The 17,268-nt window shown below is 42.0% G+C and overlaps 1 protein-coding gene across 1 annotated transcript in view; it reads right to left on the bottom strand.

Moving 5' to 3' along the window:
- Nucleotides 1–16,499, bottom strand: part of PPIL2 (peptidylprolyl isomerase like 2) — a 47,364-nt gene extending 30,865 nt beyond the window's left edge. Inside the window, exons 1-10 of the mRNA XM_061561407.1 lie at nt 16,313–16,499; nt 15,845–15,894; nt 15,055–15,100; nt 14,799–14,861; nt 14,061–14,112; nt 13,854–13,905; nt 12,888–12,979; nt 12,253–12,342; nt 11,972–12,047; nt 10,577–10,737 (exon numbers count right to left, since the gene is read on the bottom strand). Coding sequence (XP_061417391.1) covers nt 10,577–10,737; nt 11,972–12,047; nt 12,253–12,342; nt 12,888–12,979; nt 13,854–13,905; nt 14,061–14,112; nt 14,799–14,861; nt 15,055–15,100; nt 15,845–15,894; nt 16,313–16,344 — 714 coding nt within the window. The 5' untranslated portion in view covers nt 16,345–16,499. The remainder of the gene's footprint in view (nt 1–10,576; nt 10,738–11,971; nt 12,048–12,252; nt 12,343–12,887; nt 12,980–13,853; nt 13,906–14,060; nt 14,113–14,798; nt 14,862–15,054; nt 15,101–15,844; nt 15,895–16,312) is intronic.
- Nucleotides 16,500–17,268: the final 769 nt, after the last annotated feature.

Genomic DNA, 17,268 nt, shown 5'->3' on the forward strand with positions numbered 1-17,268 from the left:
TGTCAGCTGTGTACTGAGCTCTTTAACATCTGCGAGCAAGCAGACAGCAGACAGATTCCAAATGTCTCCGAGACACATTATCCAGGGAGCGGAGACTCAAACCAGGTAAGCTTAGTGGCCTTAGACCACCCCGGTTAATGCAGTTCAATTGTTGGGGGATAGTGCCAATTAAAGACATTTTAAAGTAGGTTATTGACGACTTTCAATCTTATCATTGTAGAGAACAATATATCACAGTCCTTCTGCACTTAAAGTGAAATTCCAGCTCTGAGAATTGAAAATTGCTCAATAACATGTGACAAACATTGCTTTCCACCCCCCTCCTCCCCCGCATGCTAGAGCTCACTTGAAGGGATCTCAGAGTTATCTCTGTGCTATCCGCCTCTGTGGGCTGCTCTGCAATACGAAGGGTTGCTGCTGTTCTCCAAGATACCCAATTGGATACTCAGTTCCACGACATGACACGGACAGTGCAATAGGGATAACAATTCGGGAAAAATACCTAACAAAAAAATCTAGTCTGCATGCCAGGGTTATTGGTAACTGCCAACCCCTTCAATGGTTCTAAGTATCCAACTCAGAATGATTACAGTCGAAGGAAATGACCGTGAAGCCCATTCAAGCCTGAAACAAATGTCCGGTATGTGCAATCTCCCAGTGATTTCTGTTCACGAAGCAGACTGCAATGGAGGTCACATGAAGGTCAAACAGCCCTACATGACCATGCACACTCACAAATTCTAGCCATGGCAAGTCAGTGTGAACCCTCAGTCTGTGGACAAGTCGTAAATGTAGACGAGTATTATGGAATTACATGGACACTATAAAGGTGCTGATTGTAAGGTACTAAATGAGCAGCATCATAATAAGCAACATTTAAGTTCATAAACACTTCTGTTGTGTGGATGGGATGTATTCCACCCTTCTATACAGTGATCTTGCTTTTCGTATTCTATTTTAGCTTAAATCTAACTCAGTAGGAAGGTATATTCAAGGTAGTTAACATGAAAGGTACATCTTCTTGGTTCTTTCGGTAAAGTCACGTAGAAGGGAAATAGTAATATAATAAAATTAAGACGCTGTCTTTCCGACAGCCCTGTTCTTCACCTGAGAACGGCTGCTTGCGTTGTGGCCGAGACGTCGTGAGAATTGTATTTCATTATGTTTTATTTTTATTATTTCCCTTCTACGTGACTTTACCGAAAGAACCAAGTAGATGAACCCCTGCAGTCACGAAAGCTTTAAATCGAAAAATGAAAGGTACACTTTTTGAAAGGTACACTTTTTGAAAGGTAATGTGATGAGACGAAAAGGCTTGGGACGATTGTGTTCTCTTGGTGAGATTGAAAGCAAGAGATCAAAAGAGTAGAAGGAAAAAAATATTGCAGTGGTTTGGTTCAAAATGACCCAGCTGCCATTTGAAAGCTAATGATATGTATTTAACATGAGCGAGGTAGAAATAATTAATAAATGTCTTGCTCTTTGAGGCGATACTTCAGATAATTAGGCCTGATCGGCCCAGCAATGCTCATCTCATCTGCCATTTAAATTAGCCCAGTACGTGAAATGGGTCAAAATTGTAAATCATAAAACAGATGGGCACAACGTAATTCGCAATTGTTTCTGACGAATGCGCAGTGATGTCAGCGGAATCACTCTGCCATTCAGGCAGCAACTGCCACTTCCACAACGTAAGTATGTATATATGTTGAACTTTTTTCGCACCGTACGTAACCAACCATGAGAATGGGAGGTGCGGGGGAAGGACAACAAACAAATGACAAAAATCAGTTAAAAAGAAATTAGTTTACAATCCAGTGGCTTCCAAAAATCAGAAGGAAGAGCGTTCCGGACGGCCACAGAAGCGCATCTGAAAGTGCGCGATGCGGTGACCGTCTTTGTTCAATGGCCAGCAGCCAAAAGCCACTGCGAGGATGACCGGAGTTCACGTGATGGTTTATGCTCCTTGACGAGATCGGCAAGGTATTGCGGTTCATTTGTGGCAAGCACTTTGTGTGTAATGAGTGCACCGTATAGGTCAACAGTTAAACTTGCCTAAGGAACGTACTTTTAAACATTGGAGCGCTAAATATTGTGCAGTTGTGTTATTAAGTGTTATTGTGTTACTGTTTAATCGTGCATTTATAATCTGTTACATTAATCCAATTAAAATCATGAATTTGTCGGGGTAGGAATAAACTCCAAGGTAATATATTACCTTTCGATTTAAAGCTTTCGTGACTGCAGGGATTCATCTTCTTGGTTCTTTCGGTAAAGTCACGTAGAAAAGAAATAATAAAACTAAAACATAATAAAATAATTCTCACGACGTTTCAGCCACAACGCAAGCAGCCGTCCTCATTGAATGTCAATGGGCTTCCTGCCACTGATTTATATATATTTTTAAAACATTTGTGGGGCAATTACATCCTCGAATGGTGCGGCACCTTTGTTTCTATTGTAGCAACAGGCCTTGAAAACTTGGAACCACTGATCGTATTTTTCACCACAACCCAATTAAGACGCATGTGGGCAAAATTTAATTTGCTCAGATTTTTCCACAAACTAATTGAAATGAAATGACACATTTCTAAATAGAATGGCTGGTTTATGAATACGCATTGCAAGAATGGTTGATCAATTAGCATAATAATGTTTTGTTAATCATTCTCATCACAGTCTTCATCATCATCAAAAGAATATGGCATATTTTGGTATGGGCATCACAGTCACTATACACATTTCCAAGGAATAATGTCTTAGGAGTCGATGAAAATTCTGCACGAACAAATATAACGTTGGAAAGCGTTGGCAATGCAGCTTTCCGCCTCATGGCTGTCTGGGAGACAAACCCCCCAATCCACCGAGCTATTTTCCTGGTACACGACATGCAGGCAAGCACACACTCACACACACACATACATTCTTGACACACATTTGTACAGTATACCATTAACAAATATCACACAACGCACAGTGCGATGCACATTATACACAGGATACAGTTGTGTTGTGTTTGTTCGCTTACCACAACGGAACTAAATATGCGCTACGTGTAAACAGCCCAAAAGCACCACGTGTGCACGTGTTTATTTTTTTATCTTTCATAAAAACTGTATCTGTATTCGCTGCTTTTATTACTTGCTGCTGCTAGTGGCCCTGAGTGTACATTTTCATCAGCATTCATAAGCCCCGAACCTCACTTAACATGCAGAGCTGCTGCATGCGGCACAATACGTATTGCGCCATGCATTATTTACGGCCATGCAGTGCCATTCCTTACGAGGGAAGCCACTCTTATGCAGTAGCAGCACCACCAACAGCCGACACACCACCATCGCTGACAACAACCACCAACACCACATGCCGAATCGATCCCTGCCCGTGCAAGGTTACGCAATGATTTAGAGAAGGTCGCCATGAGGTTGTTGCCGCTGAGCTCTGTAAATGGGCTTACGGTGATTAGCGCGTGGACAAAAATATACGATGACCGGCGCGGAGAATACACGGCTGTTTGGGCGTTCATGCACTCACCCCCTTCACATTTCACCGTTATGAACAGACGTGTATTTTATCTTATACAAAATCGGATGTACATAGTGTCTATAGGTGACCACATCTCAAAGTGCTGTATAGAAACAGTGGTATAAGCAGAGGTATATAGTAATGTCTTGAGGCAGGACTTGAATGTGGGAAGGGGAGTCGAAAGTGCTGATGGTTGTGGGGGGGGGGGGAGTTCCAAACAATGGTGGCAGCAGAGGAAGATGAGAATTCTTATGGACTTTTGTGCAAATAAAACATATGCGGCAGTATGATTGAATGAACCTGTTAACTGCAAAGCAAGGTAATACCTTCTGGACAGTGTGTTTATGTGTTTGTGTAATAATTCTAACACTATTTGTTGTCCTTATTCAATATATATAGCACGGTTGACTAGGTACGATGCGAAAAAACTTCAATATACATAAATATGTATTAATAACGGTAAGTGTATACTATACATCAAATATTGACATGTGAAAGTCTGCCTCAGGGAAAAGCAAATAGTCTCTGCTATATACATTACTGAAAACATAGCTTTTTGAAATGAACATATTGTATATTGATTTTGTTGAATTAATGTACTAAATGATCTATAGTATTCATCCTATGTTAACACACACTATTAACGGTTTACTCAACACTCTCAAATGAATGCAATGATGCATGCCTGCCACTCATTTCACAAACACGCACAAATCAGTACTTGAGCATGTACACAGCTGAACGAGGCCCGCTTAACATTGTACGGCATTGTGGGGGTTATTATTTGCTCTTATCAGTGCAGGTTGAGGAGGGGAGGGTGAGCACAGAACAGCATATCGACAGGCATTGCTGCAACGTACTCTGCTATGATTGTAGCTACGCAGTAGCCTACAATACTTGTTTGGTGCGTGGTGGTCATCCATGTAAGCAACTCTCCATGCTCAGCCCTGCTTGGCTTCCAAGATCTGACGAGGTGGGCCCATTTAAAGCGATTTCACTGAAAAAGCAGCGATGTGGTGAAAAAACGGATGTGTTGATAAAACGTATCTATGCAATGGCCACGCTCCTGGAAGATCAGTTTATAAGGAGTCATCCTAATCTAGTTATAATACATAAAGTGGCTGATCAACTGGCTCATTAAAGCATCAATCAAAACACTAATGTGCATTTACTTTTACTTAACTCCTTATGCAAGGGACATAATGATCAAGTCTTTATAGTGCGATTAATGAAAATGGTTTAAAGAAGCATCCGTATTTGATATTCAAATACGTGACAGTATAAAGATTAAAACCATCAAATTCACTTATAAGTGTGAAAGTACGAGTGAACATTGGTGCACAGATATGACTAGACCGTAAACAAGGAAATTGTAGGCTCAAGCTATATAGCAAATGATTTGATGATTTTTTTAAGAACCGGATGTCCATCCTCATCACCCTACAACCCCATATAATGGCTAAACATGGGAATAACACTAATAATTAACCCGTAAAAGTTTTTCACTATAAATCCTTTATATGCGTGGCGGCTAGAGTCCTCTTGTCCTCTGGCTTGAGATGGCTGCCACCTATGGGTCAGATGATTGTCTGGCAGCATTAAGCAATTGGTAATTAAATATTTAAATTTGTTTCCCTAAAAAGTGTAACATTTTGGAAAAAAGATTTCACGAAAATGCATTGTCACGCACAACGAGTCTGTGTGCAAAATTTCAGCTCGATTGGATCACGGGAAGTGGGTTAAAAAACGACCGAAAGATTTTCACGGTCCTAAGCAAGCAAGGAAACTTAATATAAAGGATTTAAAAATACTCTGCTGTCACACAAGGAGACATGGCCACGAACATATCCATATGATGTGTTCGTGACCATGTCACCCATTTGCTTAGGCATTGCTGTAATTACATCATATGTATAGATACAAAAATGTATCAATCCAATAATATCAATGCTTAAGCTCAAGATAATTGCATGTAAGAATGGATGTTTTTCAGTACTTATTTTGTATGTAAAGGGCTCATGTCACCCAAAATCCACAATGTAAAAAACTAACTTGATTCTTAAATCAAACAGCAATCCTTAATCGAAGCAATTCATTGAATTACTGTGGAGGTAGGGGGGGTATCATTAAATTTTCCTATCTATTTTGTTACAAAGCCTTATTTGAATTTAGCACAATGTGTTTAAACGAAGTTTGAATAACAAGGCAAAATTGGGGCCAGCGAGCGACCATTTCAAGGTGTAACGTATAAAGAAGCAGACAAAAACGCACGTACAAACTGCCTTTTCCCCTTCTAAACAACTAATCGTACGTACAATAACACATCCACAAGCACAGCACGTGTACATGTCATTGCGCTGCTCGTGTCTGCAGTAGTGCAGCGGTTAGTGCGCCGCGCTGCGAACCAGACGACCTGAGTAAAATTCCCAATCACGGCCAACGCCGGTGACCATTAATTTAAACCTGTCTTGGGGACTCCCTTAGGTCGCTCTGCCTCAGTTGCATACCTGGAGTGGTATGTAAACATTAATACGAGGGAAACAAAGGTGGGAAGGCGTTGTGTTGGCCACCCACCCCCTCGTGTGCTTATCCAGCCTTCATAGGTGCTCGCTAGTAGCACTTGCCCCAAAAGTATGTAAGCCTATATGGGGGATCATTGTCTAGTGTCCTGCAAGGGTTTTTATTTTCTACATTTCAAGTTCTGCCCTACCTGCCTTTACTGCAACCTCAATTTAGGGTCAGAGGTCAAAGCAATTCAGCCAAGATGACATGTTCAGTGATGGTTGCTGCCCTCCCCGTAAGAGATCACTTCGCCGCTTTATTCAACACTTTTGAATTGCAGCAAACAACTATTTCATTATTTCACTTACTCAAAGAGAGGGTGTGCCTCTTAACTTGTGGACAAGCAGGTCTCCCTTGAAAATATCAACTGCTGGTCTTAACGGGCTCTTACTTGATTAAAGAGGTCAGGTCACATGGCATGCATAGTTACACAAAATACTTTTAAAATAAGAAATACATTACAGAAAATTATAACTGCTACACACTCCAGCTGTGTGTTACAATGACAGTTTATCCCTTTCTTATGCTCTTATCCAACAAATATATGTTTCCATCTCACCTATTTATGGTCCTATATTCAAGCCCAACATATGAATTGTCTGGGTGTCTGACAAGGAGTATTGAGAATAACTTATGCACAAAATATTTGCAACGTCTGAACACAGCAAATATGCACTTTGTAGCTTTCATTTTACTTGATGGATACGTTATGCTGTGCAGGGCACGTGTGTGGAAACATTCCTATGTTCGTCCATTTCACAAAGGGGGCCCCTAAAGATGATCCAAATAACTACCGACCTATCTCAATTATTCAACCACCAAATTAGCAGTTTCCTATCCGACAACAATCTCTTACATCAAAACCAATCTGGGTTCCGAAAAAAATACAGCACCACATCTGCTGCATGAGACTCTCTAATCACATTTACAGTAGCATTGACAATAAGCAGTACTGCGCCAGTCTTTTTCTTGACTTGTCCAAAGTCTTTGATACAGTCGACCACAACAACACCCTGTTAAGTAAACTAAGTTGCCTCCGTTTGGAATGGTTAAACAACTTACCTCTCTTCTAGCACCCAAACTGTATTCCTAGATGGTGGAAGGTCAAATAGTGCTAAGATAACAAAAGGGGTTCCACAGGGTTCCATCCTATGCTCCCTCCTGTTCTCTCTTTATGTCAAAGACTTGGGAGCTGACCTGGATCATTCCAGGGTAAATCTGTTTGCAGATGACACGATACTGATTACTACTGGCTGCTCTACGGATGACGATATTGCTAAGCTCCAGGGTGATGTCAACAAACTACAACATCAGCTAGTTGCTCTCAAACTAGTCCTCAATAACTCCTAAACCAAGGTGCTATGCTTCTCACCAGGACTAAAGCAGGAAGTTATTTTTCCCCAATTACATTCCTCAAATAATTGTCAAGTAGAGCAAGTCAAGATCTATAAGCATATTGGGGTCATCTTTGATTCAAAACTGAATTTTCAAGATCACATTGATTATATTGGTAAAAAGACAAAATTAATAAAAAAAGTTTTTCTGTATCGACACAAGCATTGTTTCCCCCCTATGTTCCGTTTTTAATTGATAAAAGCTACCATACTTCCTCTACTTGATTACTGTGACATCGTATATAAATCAGCCCTCAGTACTGTACTGAAGAAGCTTGACCCAATTTTTCACTCGGCCTTAAGATTTGCATTGAACTGCCCATATAGGACCCACCACTGCGATCTCTACATTGGGTCAAACTTAACATCTCTTCATGATCGACGGCTTGTGCATCAGATCTTATTTATTCGCGATGTACTTACAAAAAAATCAGCAGACTACCTGCTGAATCTCCTCACTGTTTTGAAGAACAAATGTGACCTAAGGTCCTCGCTCATTTACCAGCTTCACATTCCTTATTGCCGTACAAATTCTGGAGGAAGGTCCTTTGCTGGTGATGACCCCAGGGTCTGGAATGCTATCGCCAATAAACTGCAACTTCGATCATTTCCTGTGAGATCTGCACTCAAAACAAGCTCTTGAGGAGCTGTACATCCCCCGCTGCCCCTGCAATGCAGTACCTTAAATCAAATGCATCTCTCCGGATGTCTGCTGCAAAGTACGATCTTAAGTTTTGATTATAGTGTGCTGATCTTTAAAGGTGCATTGAAAAATGTTGATATTCCTGCTGATACTCCTGCTGTTATGGAGTGACTCATGCTGCCAGCTATGGCTGCAAAGATGGGTCGTACATGTTATATATATAGTTTATTGATACATTTGAATTACAGTTACTATGATCACTGTTACATTGTTTTTATAGCTTTATTTTGATTTCGTAAACGTATGGTTAAGCCATGTTTGTTTGTTGAAGTACGGAGTTAGCCTGATAACTTTAATCTAAATTGCCTTATGGTTGTTAGTTTGACTTGCATCCCACTGGGATTTTTGTACAGAGCGTTGATATACAGTGTTTTTTTCTGGAAGATTTCGCTGGGTTTTCCTGGATGTTTCTGTTGCACATCGTCACTTTAAGATGTTCTTTGTTCATGTTTTTGTTTGTTGCGGTTGCACCCGAGTCAAGAGCCGCATGGCTCACAGGGCCATACCTAATAAATGAAACTGAAAACTGAAACTGTGATGCACTGCGTTATTTTCAGAGGATGTAGCGCACGTATTAGAAACCGTGTTATACTAAACGCGCTTCCACCGCATTAACCACCGCACCTATTATTGTAATGCGTGATGGATGAAAAGCCTCGTATCAGTAATCTTCAAGGCGAGGCGGCTCTTAAGTGCGCCCTCATTTCTTGGCTCGGCACATGAAGTGGTGGCTCTGGGTGGCAATCGCCACACTCCGCCGACCTAACGTACGCAATATAACGTCGCCAACAGCACAAAAGACATTGGCACGCAACTGTGTGGGCGCAGCCTCTGCCGCAAGGCCCCATTTCCAGCCAGATGAGTATAACTGATGAGTATTAATTAGCGAGCAGATGGTTGGAGGAGTTTATTTGTTTCCTGGGGTGTTTAGTATCACACCCTGATATTGCTGGTAATCGAGACGTACTATTCTTACAGGCCTCATAAGCCGTGCACCACGTAAGGTCACCTAAACGCTTGCCAAAATGTCTTCGCATCATGATTAAGTTACCAATTTCATGTGTGCAAGGCAGCGTCGGAAAAATAATGTAATTCTATTTATATCATTTCTGGCTAAGAAATCAAAACCCAACAATTCCAGAAGGGAAAACAGAGGCTCAAAGAATGTGTGGGAACATAGACCAATACACAGTCTGACCGCACACTGACCCCTACAGGTCATACATAGATGACAGATTGTGCGTCAGGGTTGTTGTGACCAGAGGCTGGAAGAGGCACAGCCATTACCTCATCCCTGATCGATTCACAATTTCACATTAACCCGATATAAAACCACGCGACGCGCATCATGGAATTGCGTTAGAGTGCGTCAATTATGATCATTTCAACCAGATATTATTTTAATAGTGCATTATGGTCAAATACACACACAGTTGTTGGCTCCTGATTTATGTGTACGTCGGAGCACTTTCAGCAGAACTCTCCAAATGAATCTACGCATGCAGCATTTCACAACATGCTGTTGTGTTTCGTTTGTGGATTGAAAGAAACAAAGATCCCGTATATACCCTATCTAGAAAGTTGCAGCAAATGCTGTTAACGAACCCCTGAAAAAAGTCCAGAATGGCACACTAGGGGGTTGTCTGGGCACCTTTGTCTCCCCAGTGCTGATGTATAAGCACCATACCAGAGAGTCATTTAAGCCAAGTCAACGACTTGTGCATTTCATTTGCGACATTTCAAGTGGCCTCAAAAGTGTGCCTAGCCAGGCGCAAGTGCTGTGGTGACATCACCGTCACTTTCTGGGGAATAGCAGCTGTTGTTGTTTGATTTGCATGACCTGCAGTGGTGTATGTACTGCATGACTAACCTGGTTACCCGAGTTCAATTCCTCAACAAGGCTAACATCAGTGGCAAGTGGTATCAGAAATTGTGTTCGACCTCCCCTAGGTTGACTAAGCCATTATAAAATAATCGCCGGGGAGACAAAAGCTGCCGTACGTAGTTCTGGGTACACCATTATTTTGTAGTGCCAAGCCGGTCTTAATCGTAGGTGCTCACCAGAGGTCGCAAACGGGTTTTGATTCCTTACCCGTACCCGGCCGGGTACGGGTACCCGTTCCCTATCCGTACCCTACCCGAAATGAGTGACAAACGGTTACTCACCAGTGACTCACGGCCTACCCGTACCCGTACCTGGCCGCACCAGGGTCGCAAACGGGTACCCGTACCCGGCCGGGTACGGGTAGCCGGGTATCGGGTAGGGTACGGATATCGGGTACCCGGTTGTGACCTCTGGTGCTCACTATCAGTACTGGCCCAGACAGTGCATATAGCGGCATAAGGGATCTATGTTGTATATATTTACGTGCGTGCAATCGCAGGCCCTCACCTCGTTGAATTTGTCGGCAATCTTCTTGTTGGGCAGTGGGGCGGTGGAGGCCAGCAGCTTGTCCCCCTTGTAGTCGCGGTACAGCTCGGCCAGCGTCTCGCGGGTCTCCTGGTTCGTCGACTTTAGATGGTAGTCTGGCTTCTGCCGCGCCTTCTCATCCTCTGTGGCGATGCACACGAGCGTAAGACGCAAATTAACCGATCATGACCTCGGCTCAATCCTGACATATAACCTATCATCTGCATGTGACCCACTTGTCAGCTATGCACAAGTACATTTATAAAACAAACTAAACAAAAACATATGGACGGTGTTAACGGCACAATACATTTCTGCAGTATGTTAATGTCCATCCACTGCTGAATGAGGGACTCCCAACGGCATGTGGGTCAGAGGCGTGAATAGTTCTGCCTCTATGGTCTATGTAACTCAAACTATTGCAGAATAAAAAGAGACTGTTAGTTTCAATAATAATTTACAGCCCTTGATCCAACTACTGCCGGACAAAGGACCACCCAGTCTGTGTCAGTCGTGGGAGATGTTTGACCTTACTTCGCCATACTAGTTAGTGTAGGTTGAAGGCAGGTAGTATAAACATGACTGCATAGAAGCATAGTGCAACAATGGATTTTGCTGCAGGAGCCTCTGTTGGCAACACCTGGTGCTACAACATAGCCCTGGGTGACTGGTGATTTGGGCATTGGTTTGTCCGATATAGAAACACACAAACGATTGCTAACCCTTGTACAAACTTATGACCATGTCATGTAAATATGCAAATGTATTTTTTTTTGCACTTTTTGTACGCAACATGGACGGGTTGTGCTTTTTCTGGAGGATTTTATTGTTTACGAATGTGATGTTTAGATTTGTGTACAATTAATTTTAGGTGTATCTTGTAATTTTATTGTTTGTTGCGGTTGAACCCAAATCAAGAGCCGAATGGCTCACAGGGTAAATCCTAATAAATGAAACTGAAAACTGAAGCATTGCCCCAACAAGTGATCTTAATGAACACATCGAGGAAAGCCGTCATTGAATTTCACTATTTTAAAGGCGGGTACTGCTTTGAAACGCTTGGCCAATTCCAATGCGTGTTGAGAATTCATTGAATCCTGACTGATAAGGCATCAGCAATTTCAGTCACCACGTAGGGGCTAAACTACAAAGATCACCTGACAATTCAACATAGTCTACAATGACAAAGATAATGGTGTAGATCAACATATTGCCATGCTGATTTTTCCCCTCGCAATTCATGATGAAAATAAACCAATGGTGCAGCAATTGTTAAAGTAACGTATTCATGTTATTTGTCAAGAAACTTTGTTCCATAAGCATTGAGCACAACCGTACAAGGTAACGGTGAAAATAATAACAAAAGTTGTTGAGCACCTTCATCTGGTATTTTGAGCTTGTGTTTGATGTGGTGCATGTTCGTCAAGTTGAACTTGTCAAGGTTTTGTGGGTCCTGTGGGGAGGGGAGAGCAGAGCACATTGAAGGTTAAATTACACCGGTCATCTCAACAGTGGTTGAATTCACTGAAGTAAATAACTAACACCGAGACGGCCTCACAATTCGTCGCACAGTACACCCAGACAATACTGTTTCAACCAAACCCAGGTGCTTGCATTTGACGAGCAAAATTTCCAAGTTACACACGACATCACGTCACCTGCAGAGTGATGATGTCCTTCCTGGTGAACGGCTCATTTGTTATCAGCTCCAAAAAGTTCTTTCCCTTGATGTTCAGCTTATCAACAGCCTGCAAAAACAGGTTCCACACACTCCATTTCATTTCTGTACACACAATAGGCATGGTTATCAAGAGCAGTGTTTGTCAATATTTCTAGATACCAATGCCGCAGTGGTGGCATATGAAAATCGAACACACCGGACTAAAAGTGCATTAATTTCAAATTGGTAGCATTATACATTACTTATTTATTTCGTAGCTTCTGCATAACGCCATGATAGAACTTGTGAATTGCTGCCTGCAACATTAGCACTGCCGGCTGAAAAACACGGACCTAAAGCAAGTGAAGAGTGAAGAGTGTAGAGTGGGAGTGTGAGCGAAAAGTGTGATTGGAACAGATACCAAGAGAATAGGTGCTTGATGTCTGCGAGGTGTAAGCATAAGTAACAGAAAATGTGACTAAGTACAGCAGAACAGCAAAGTAAAAACACAACTGTTCCTTCATGTTTCAGCGATCAGGGGACTTCAATTATCACCATACATGCGGAGTCACAGAGCAGGATGAAGTTACCCTCTTTGCTCTTTAGCGACACCTATGCAATAAAGTTGCTCACTTCGTAGGAAAAGACATTCCCCGTCGTCTTGATCGCCACGATGTGAGAGTTGTCAGTGAAGACGTTGAACAGCACTGGGCAGCTGTATTTCCCTGGAGAGATCATTAATAATTAACGATATTTTTCGATTTAAAGCTTTCGTGACTGCAGGGATTCATCTTCTTGGTTCTTTCGGTAAAGTCACGTAGAATGGAAATAATAAAATAATAAAAATAAAACATAATAAAATAATTCTCACGACGTTTCGGCCACAACACAAGCAGCCGTCCTCAGGCTGCTTGCGTTGTGGCCGAAACATCGTGAGAATTATTTTATAATGTTTTATTTTTATTATTTTATTATTTCCATTCTACGTGACTTTACTGAAAGAAGCAAGAAGAAGAAAAATTAACGATATATGTTTGAACTAAAAAACATACGTTAATGTATACAAATACCATGACAATTTCATGCACAATGATAGGTCTATGAAAAGAGCATCAAGACATTACCAGAATATTTCTGTCTAACATTTATTTGGTAGTTTAACTAAATGTACTTCCCTCACACAATGAATAAAAGTGAAAGATGAGTGACCATGTCTTGCACCTATCTATTACACTAATGTGATTTTAATGAACCCACAGCCATGCTTTGTCATGTTGTACTTCAATGCTGCTAACGTTACAAAGAATTTGTAATGACAGATAAAGCTTCTGAATATTGAGTGGGGCTAAGCTGAGCTGAAGAAGACCTGCCACATCGGTTCAACGTGTTTAGAGCCTCTCCAGGGGGGCCATGGACTAGAACAGCATGTCCGTGTACTATTTCACATGTCGTACTATTTAGGAATAACTGTCTTTTCTCAGTTCAACGTGTGAAAAAAACAGACATTTACTTTCATTCTGGGGAGAATACCATGTGGATATGTGCTATTAAACTTGACAAACATCACAATTTTTTTTTATTCTCATTCGAGTTTCTTACCATCTGCGTTCTTGTGGAAATTAAGCTTGAGGAGAGACTTTATGTCCAGTTTCTACAAAAACCGCAAGAGAAGCATATTTTACATTTATCTAAGCATTTGTCGTTTGAAGGTTAATGATGGTTTAAAGGAAAACATATGAAGTGTCCTTGCAACGGATTGAAATCTGAAAGTTGTTTTTATCAAATCGAAATTAAATATACTCCTACCTCCCCAGTGCTGGGATGCGTTCCGTACTTCTTGATCCAAGGAAAGATGTTCCTGTCAAAATAATAATTACACTCGAGTTTTACAATAAACCCATTTAAGGTTGGAAGGCATGCCTGTAATTTCTTGCGAATTGTACAAAATTGAAAATCGATGGTTTATGTAAAACCGTCAAATAGATTTGAGCGCAAATTTTAAAAACAAACAGACTAATCTACAATTTGTAACACAAATGCTTTAAATTATATCCAGGCAAAACCAAAGTATCAATGTATTTCACAAACACACAAAATGAGAGAAAACACATTGGCTACATATCACCATATAACCCCTGAGTTGAATTCTGACAGATATTGATTATCCTTAAAATGTTGAGTTTTGAGTTAACCTCTGTTGTTAGATGAATTATATACAGTGGAAGGCAGATATAAGCACTGCACACTACTTGGGAGTAGGGACATGTGTGCTTATATCTGAAGCAGTGGGCTTGAATCAGAAGCCTTCTTGCTAACAGTGTAATGTAAAACTATGTTGCACCTCTGATTAGCACGGTTGGCTTCGTACGGTGAAAAATAAATTACTCATCCATAAGAGTTTTCTTTTGGTTATATCATGTAAATATATGTATGCGACTGAACCCAAAAAACCTCTTATAGATATTGGTCGCGAAAGCTTACGTGTTAAACTAAGTTCAACATACATATATACAGAACTGTGCTTATAATTATCACACTACTCACATGAAATCAAAGACGATGCCATCTGGTGTACACATCGGATGCTCAAAGGGCAGCATTGACAAACTGGAAACAACAAACACATATTATTGAAGCATCATCGTTAAATGCTCTTCCCATCATCATTAACGTGCGCTTCTGTGTATTGCAGGGATAACTGTTATACATTTTATCCACCAGTTGGATAAACGCTCTCTCAGGATGTGACAAGGCTGTGAGAAGTGGTTTGGGCAGAGCGCTACAAACCATCTTTACTTACCTACAGCGATCAAAAGACAGCCTCCGGAAGTCCGATTTGGGTCCATCTGAAGAGAGAAATAATCAATACATCTTACGTTAAACACTCATAGCTAGATTCAAGGTGTAATATAAAGGTGCTGTACACATATATGAAGTATTCTAGATGTGTTGTATACAGCCTACTAACAAATAACTTTTAAAGCGCTCGAACATGTCAGATCTTGGAAGCTATGCAAGGTCAGTCGGGACCAAAATAAATTTCCTTTCCTCCCTAACGTCGATTCAATTAACTGTCACGATTCAAATCTTCTTTTTAACATTGTGGTCAAAGGGAGCATCTTACGTGAATGGGTGACGTGAACTAAGCATATAAAACACACACACACACATCTGGAAAAACATTGATTCTTACAATGTTGATTTACATATGACCGACCTCAAGAACCGATATCAAAAGAAGAATTCATGTAATGTTCCATTCGTACTGCTCAGCACGCGGGCGGGAAATTGCCCGAGAATAGACTTGGGTTGCAACAAAAGTCAGCCAGACGATGGAAATACATTGCAGCAATACATTAAAAATATCCAGAGCTCTGGGTTTTCTCCAAATGCCATGGTTTCCTCCCACAGGCCACACACACTCATTATTCATGGAATTGGCCCAACGTTCCATTGCAGAACCCTGCTGCAAAGTGCCCTCAAGAGTTGAGTGAAGCTTCCCTGGATAAAGTGATGTACATTGTTAGAATTTCATGCTTGTTAACTGCATTCTAAATTATAAGATATTGCTGATAATTAGCATGAGTTACCTGGTTTTTTGCCACCATACAGATGTGTCCATTCAGCGCACGTAATGTACCTGTACAAAGGAGAGAGTAATAACAATCAAGAGTTATGGTTAATTGATGCTTAAAGGCAGGCTGTCTCGCTCCAGAAAAATGTAGGTTTTGATACGAAAAGGTCTGTCTCATTACGAGACGTGAGGCTAATTCCAATTGTGTAGTTAATCACGAATTGAAATCACAACCCCCAAATTTTTATTTCAAGATGACAATTGCTGCTGTACTTGTAACTATAATTTACTATTTAATTTAAAGTCAAAGGCGCGATGTAATCGTCGCGAGACACCGATGGACCGGGTCGGGCCGGGCTGGTCGCTCTGCTGCCGGGGCCGTCGCCTCTATCCCGGTAGCCGATCTAGGAAAGCGCTGCGGGCCGGACTCGGGCCCGCAAGGCCCGACAGACAGAGATCGCCTCCGGTAGTGCATAACACTCACAGCTTGTCTTTCTGATGCTGCCGCTTGCCCATGGTGAGGATTGGGCGTCAAGACGGGCGCCTCCGCAGCGAAAATTTAACCAAAATTAACTAAAAACAACAAAAAAGCGGAAGCCAAGAAGGAACGCGGACGAACACGGTCCAGAACGTCGCCGGAAGTGGACGAGGATTGCGCGATGCTCCCACGCTGCACCGCGCGGGGGACCACGACAAACACACGGGCAGCCGCCACTTCACTTGACCCGAGACTTCACTTCACGCGAGACTTCACGCGACCCGAGACTTCACTTCACGCGAGACTTCACGCGACCCGAGACTTCACTTCACGAGACTTCACTTAACGCGACCCGAGACTTCATTTGACCCGAGACTTCACTTGACCCGAGACTTCACTTGACCCGAGACTTCACTTGACCCGAGACTTCACTTGACCCGAGACTTCACACACGACCCGAGACTTCACTTGACCCGAGACTTCACTTGACCCCAGATTTCACACACGGCCCGAGACTTCACTTCACGCGAGACTTCACTTCACGCGAGACTTCACACACGGCCCGAGACTTCACTTGACCCGAGACTTCACTTGACCCGAGACTTCACGCGACCCGAGACTTCACTTGACCCGAGACTTCATTTGACCCGAGACTTCATTTGACCAGAGATTTCACTTGACCCGAGATTTCACTTGACCCGAGACTTCACACACGGCCCGAGACTTCACTTGACCCGAGACTTCACTTGACCCGAGACTTCACACACGGCCCGAGACTTCACTTCACGCGAGACTTCACTTCACGCGAGACTTCACACACGGACCGAGACTTCACTTAATAAAAATAGCAACCACTGTGGTCTGAAACACAATGTGTATCCGCCAAAGCAGCATCCTAACCGCACCGTTCTGGTTCTAGAAGTTAATATTTCAGAACTAGGTACAGTAAAACCTTGGATTGC

Source organism: Lethenteron reissneri, chromosome 27 (assembly GCF_015708825.2).
Source record: "Lethenteron reissneri isolate LAM-NWPU_2019-01 chromosome 27, ASM1570882v1, whole genome shotgun sequence".
NCBI lineage: Eukaryota > Metazoa > Chordata > Hyperoartia > Petromyzontiformes > Petromyzontidae > Lethenteron > Lethenteron reissneri.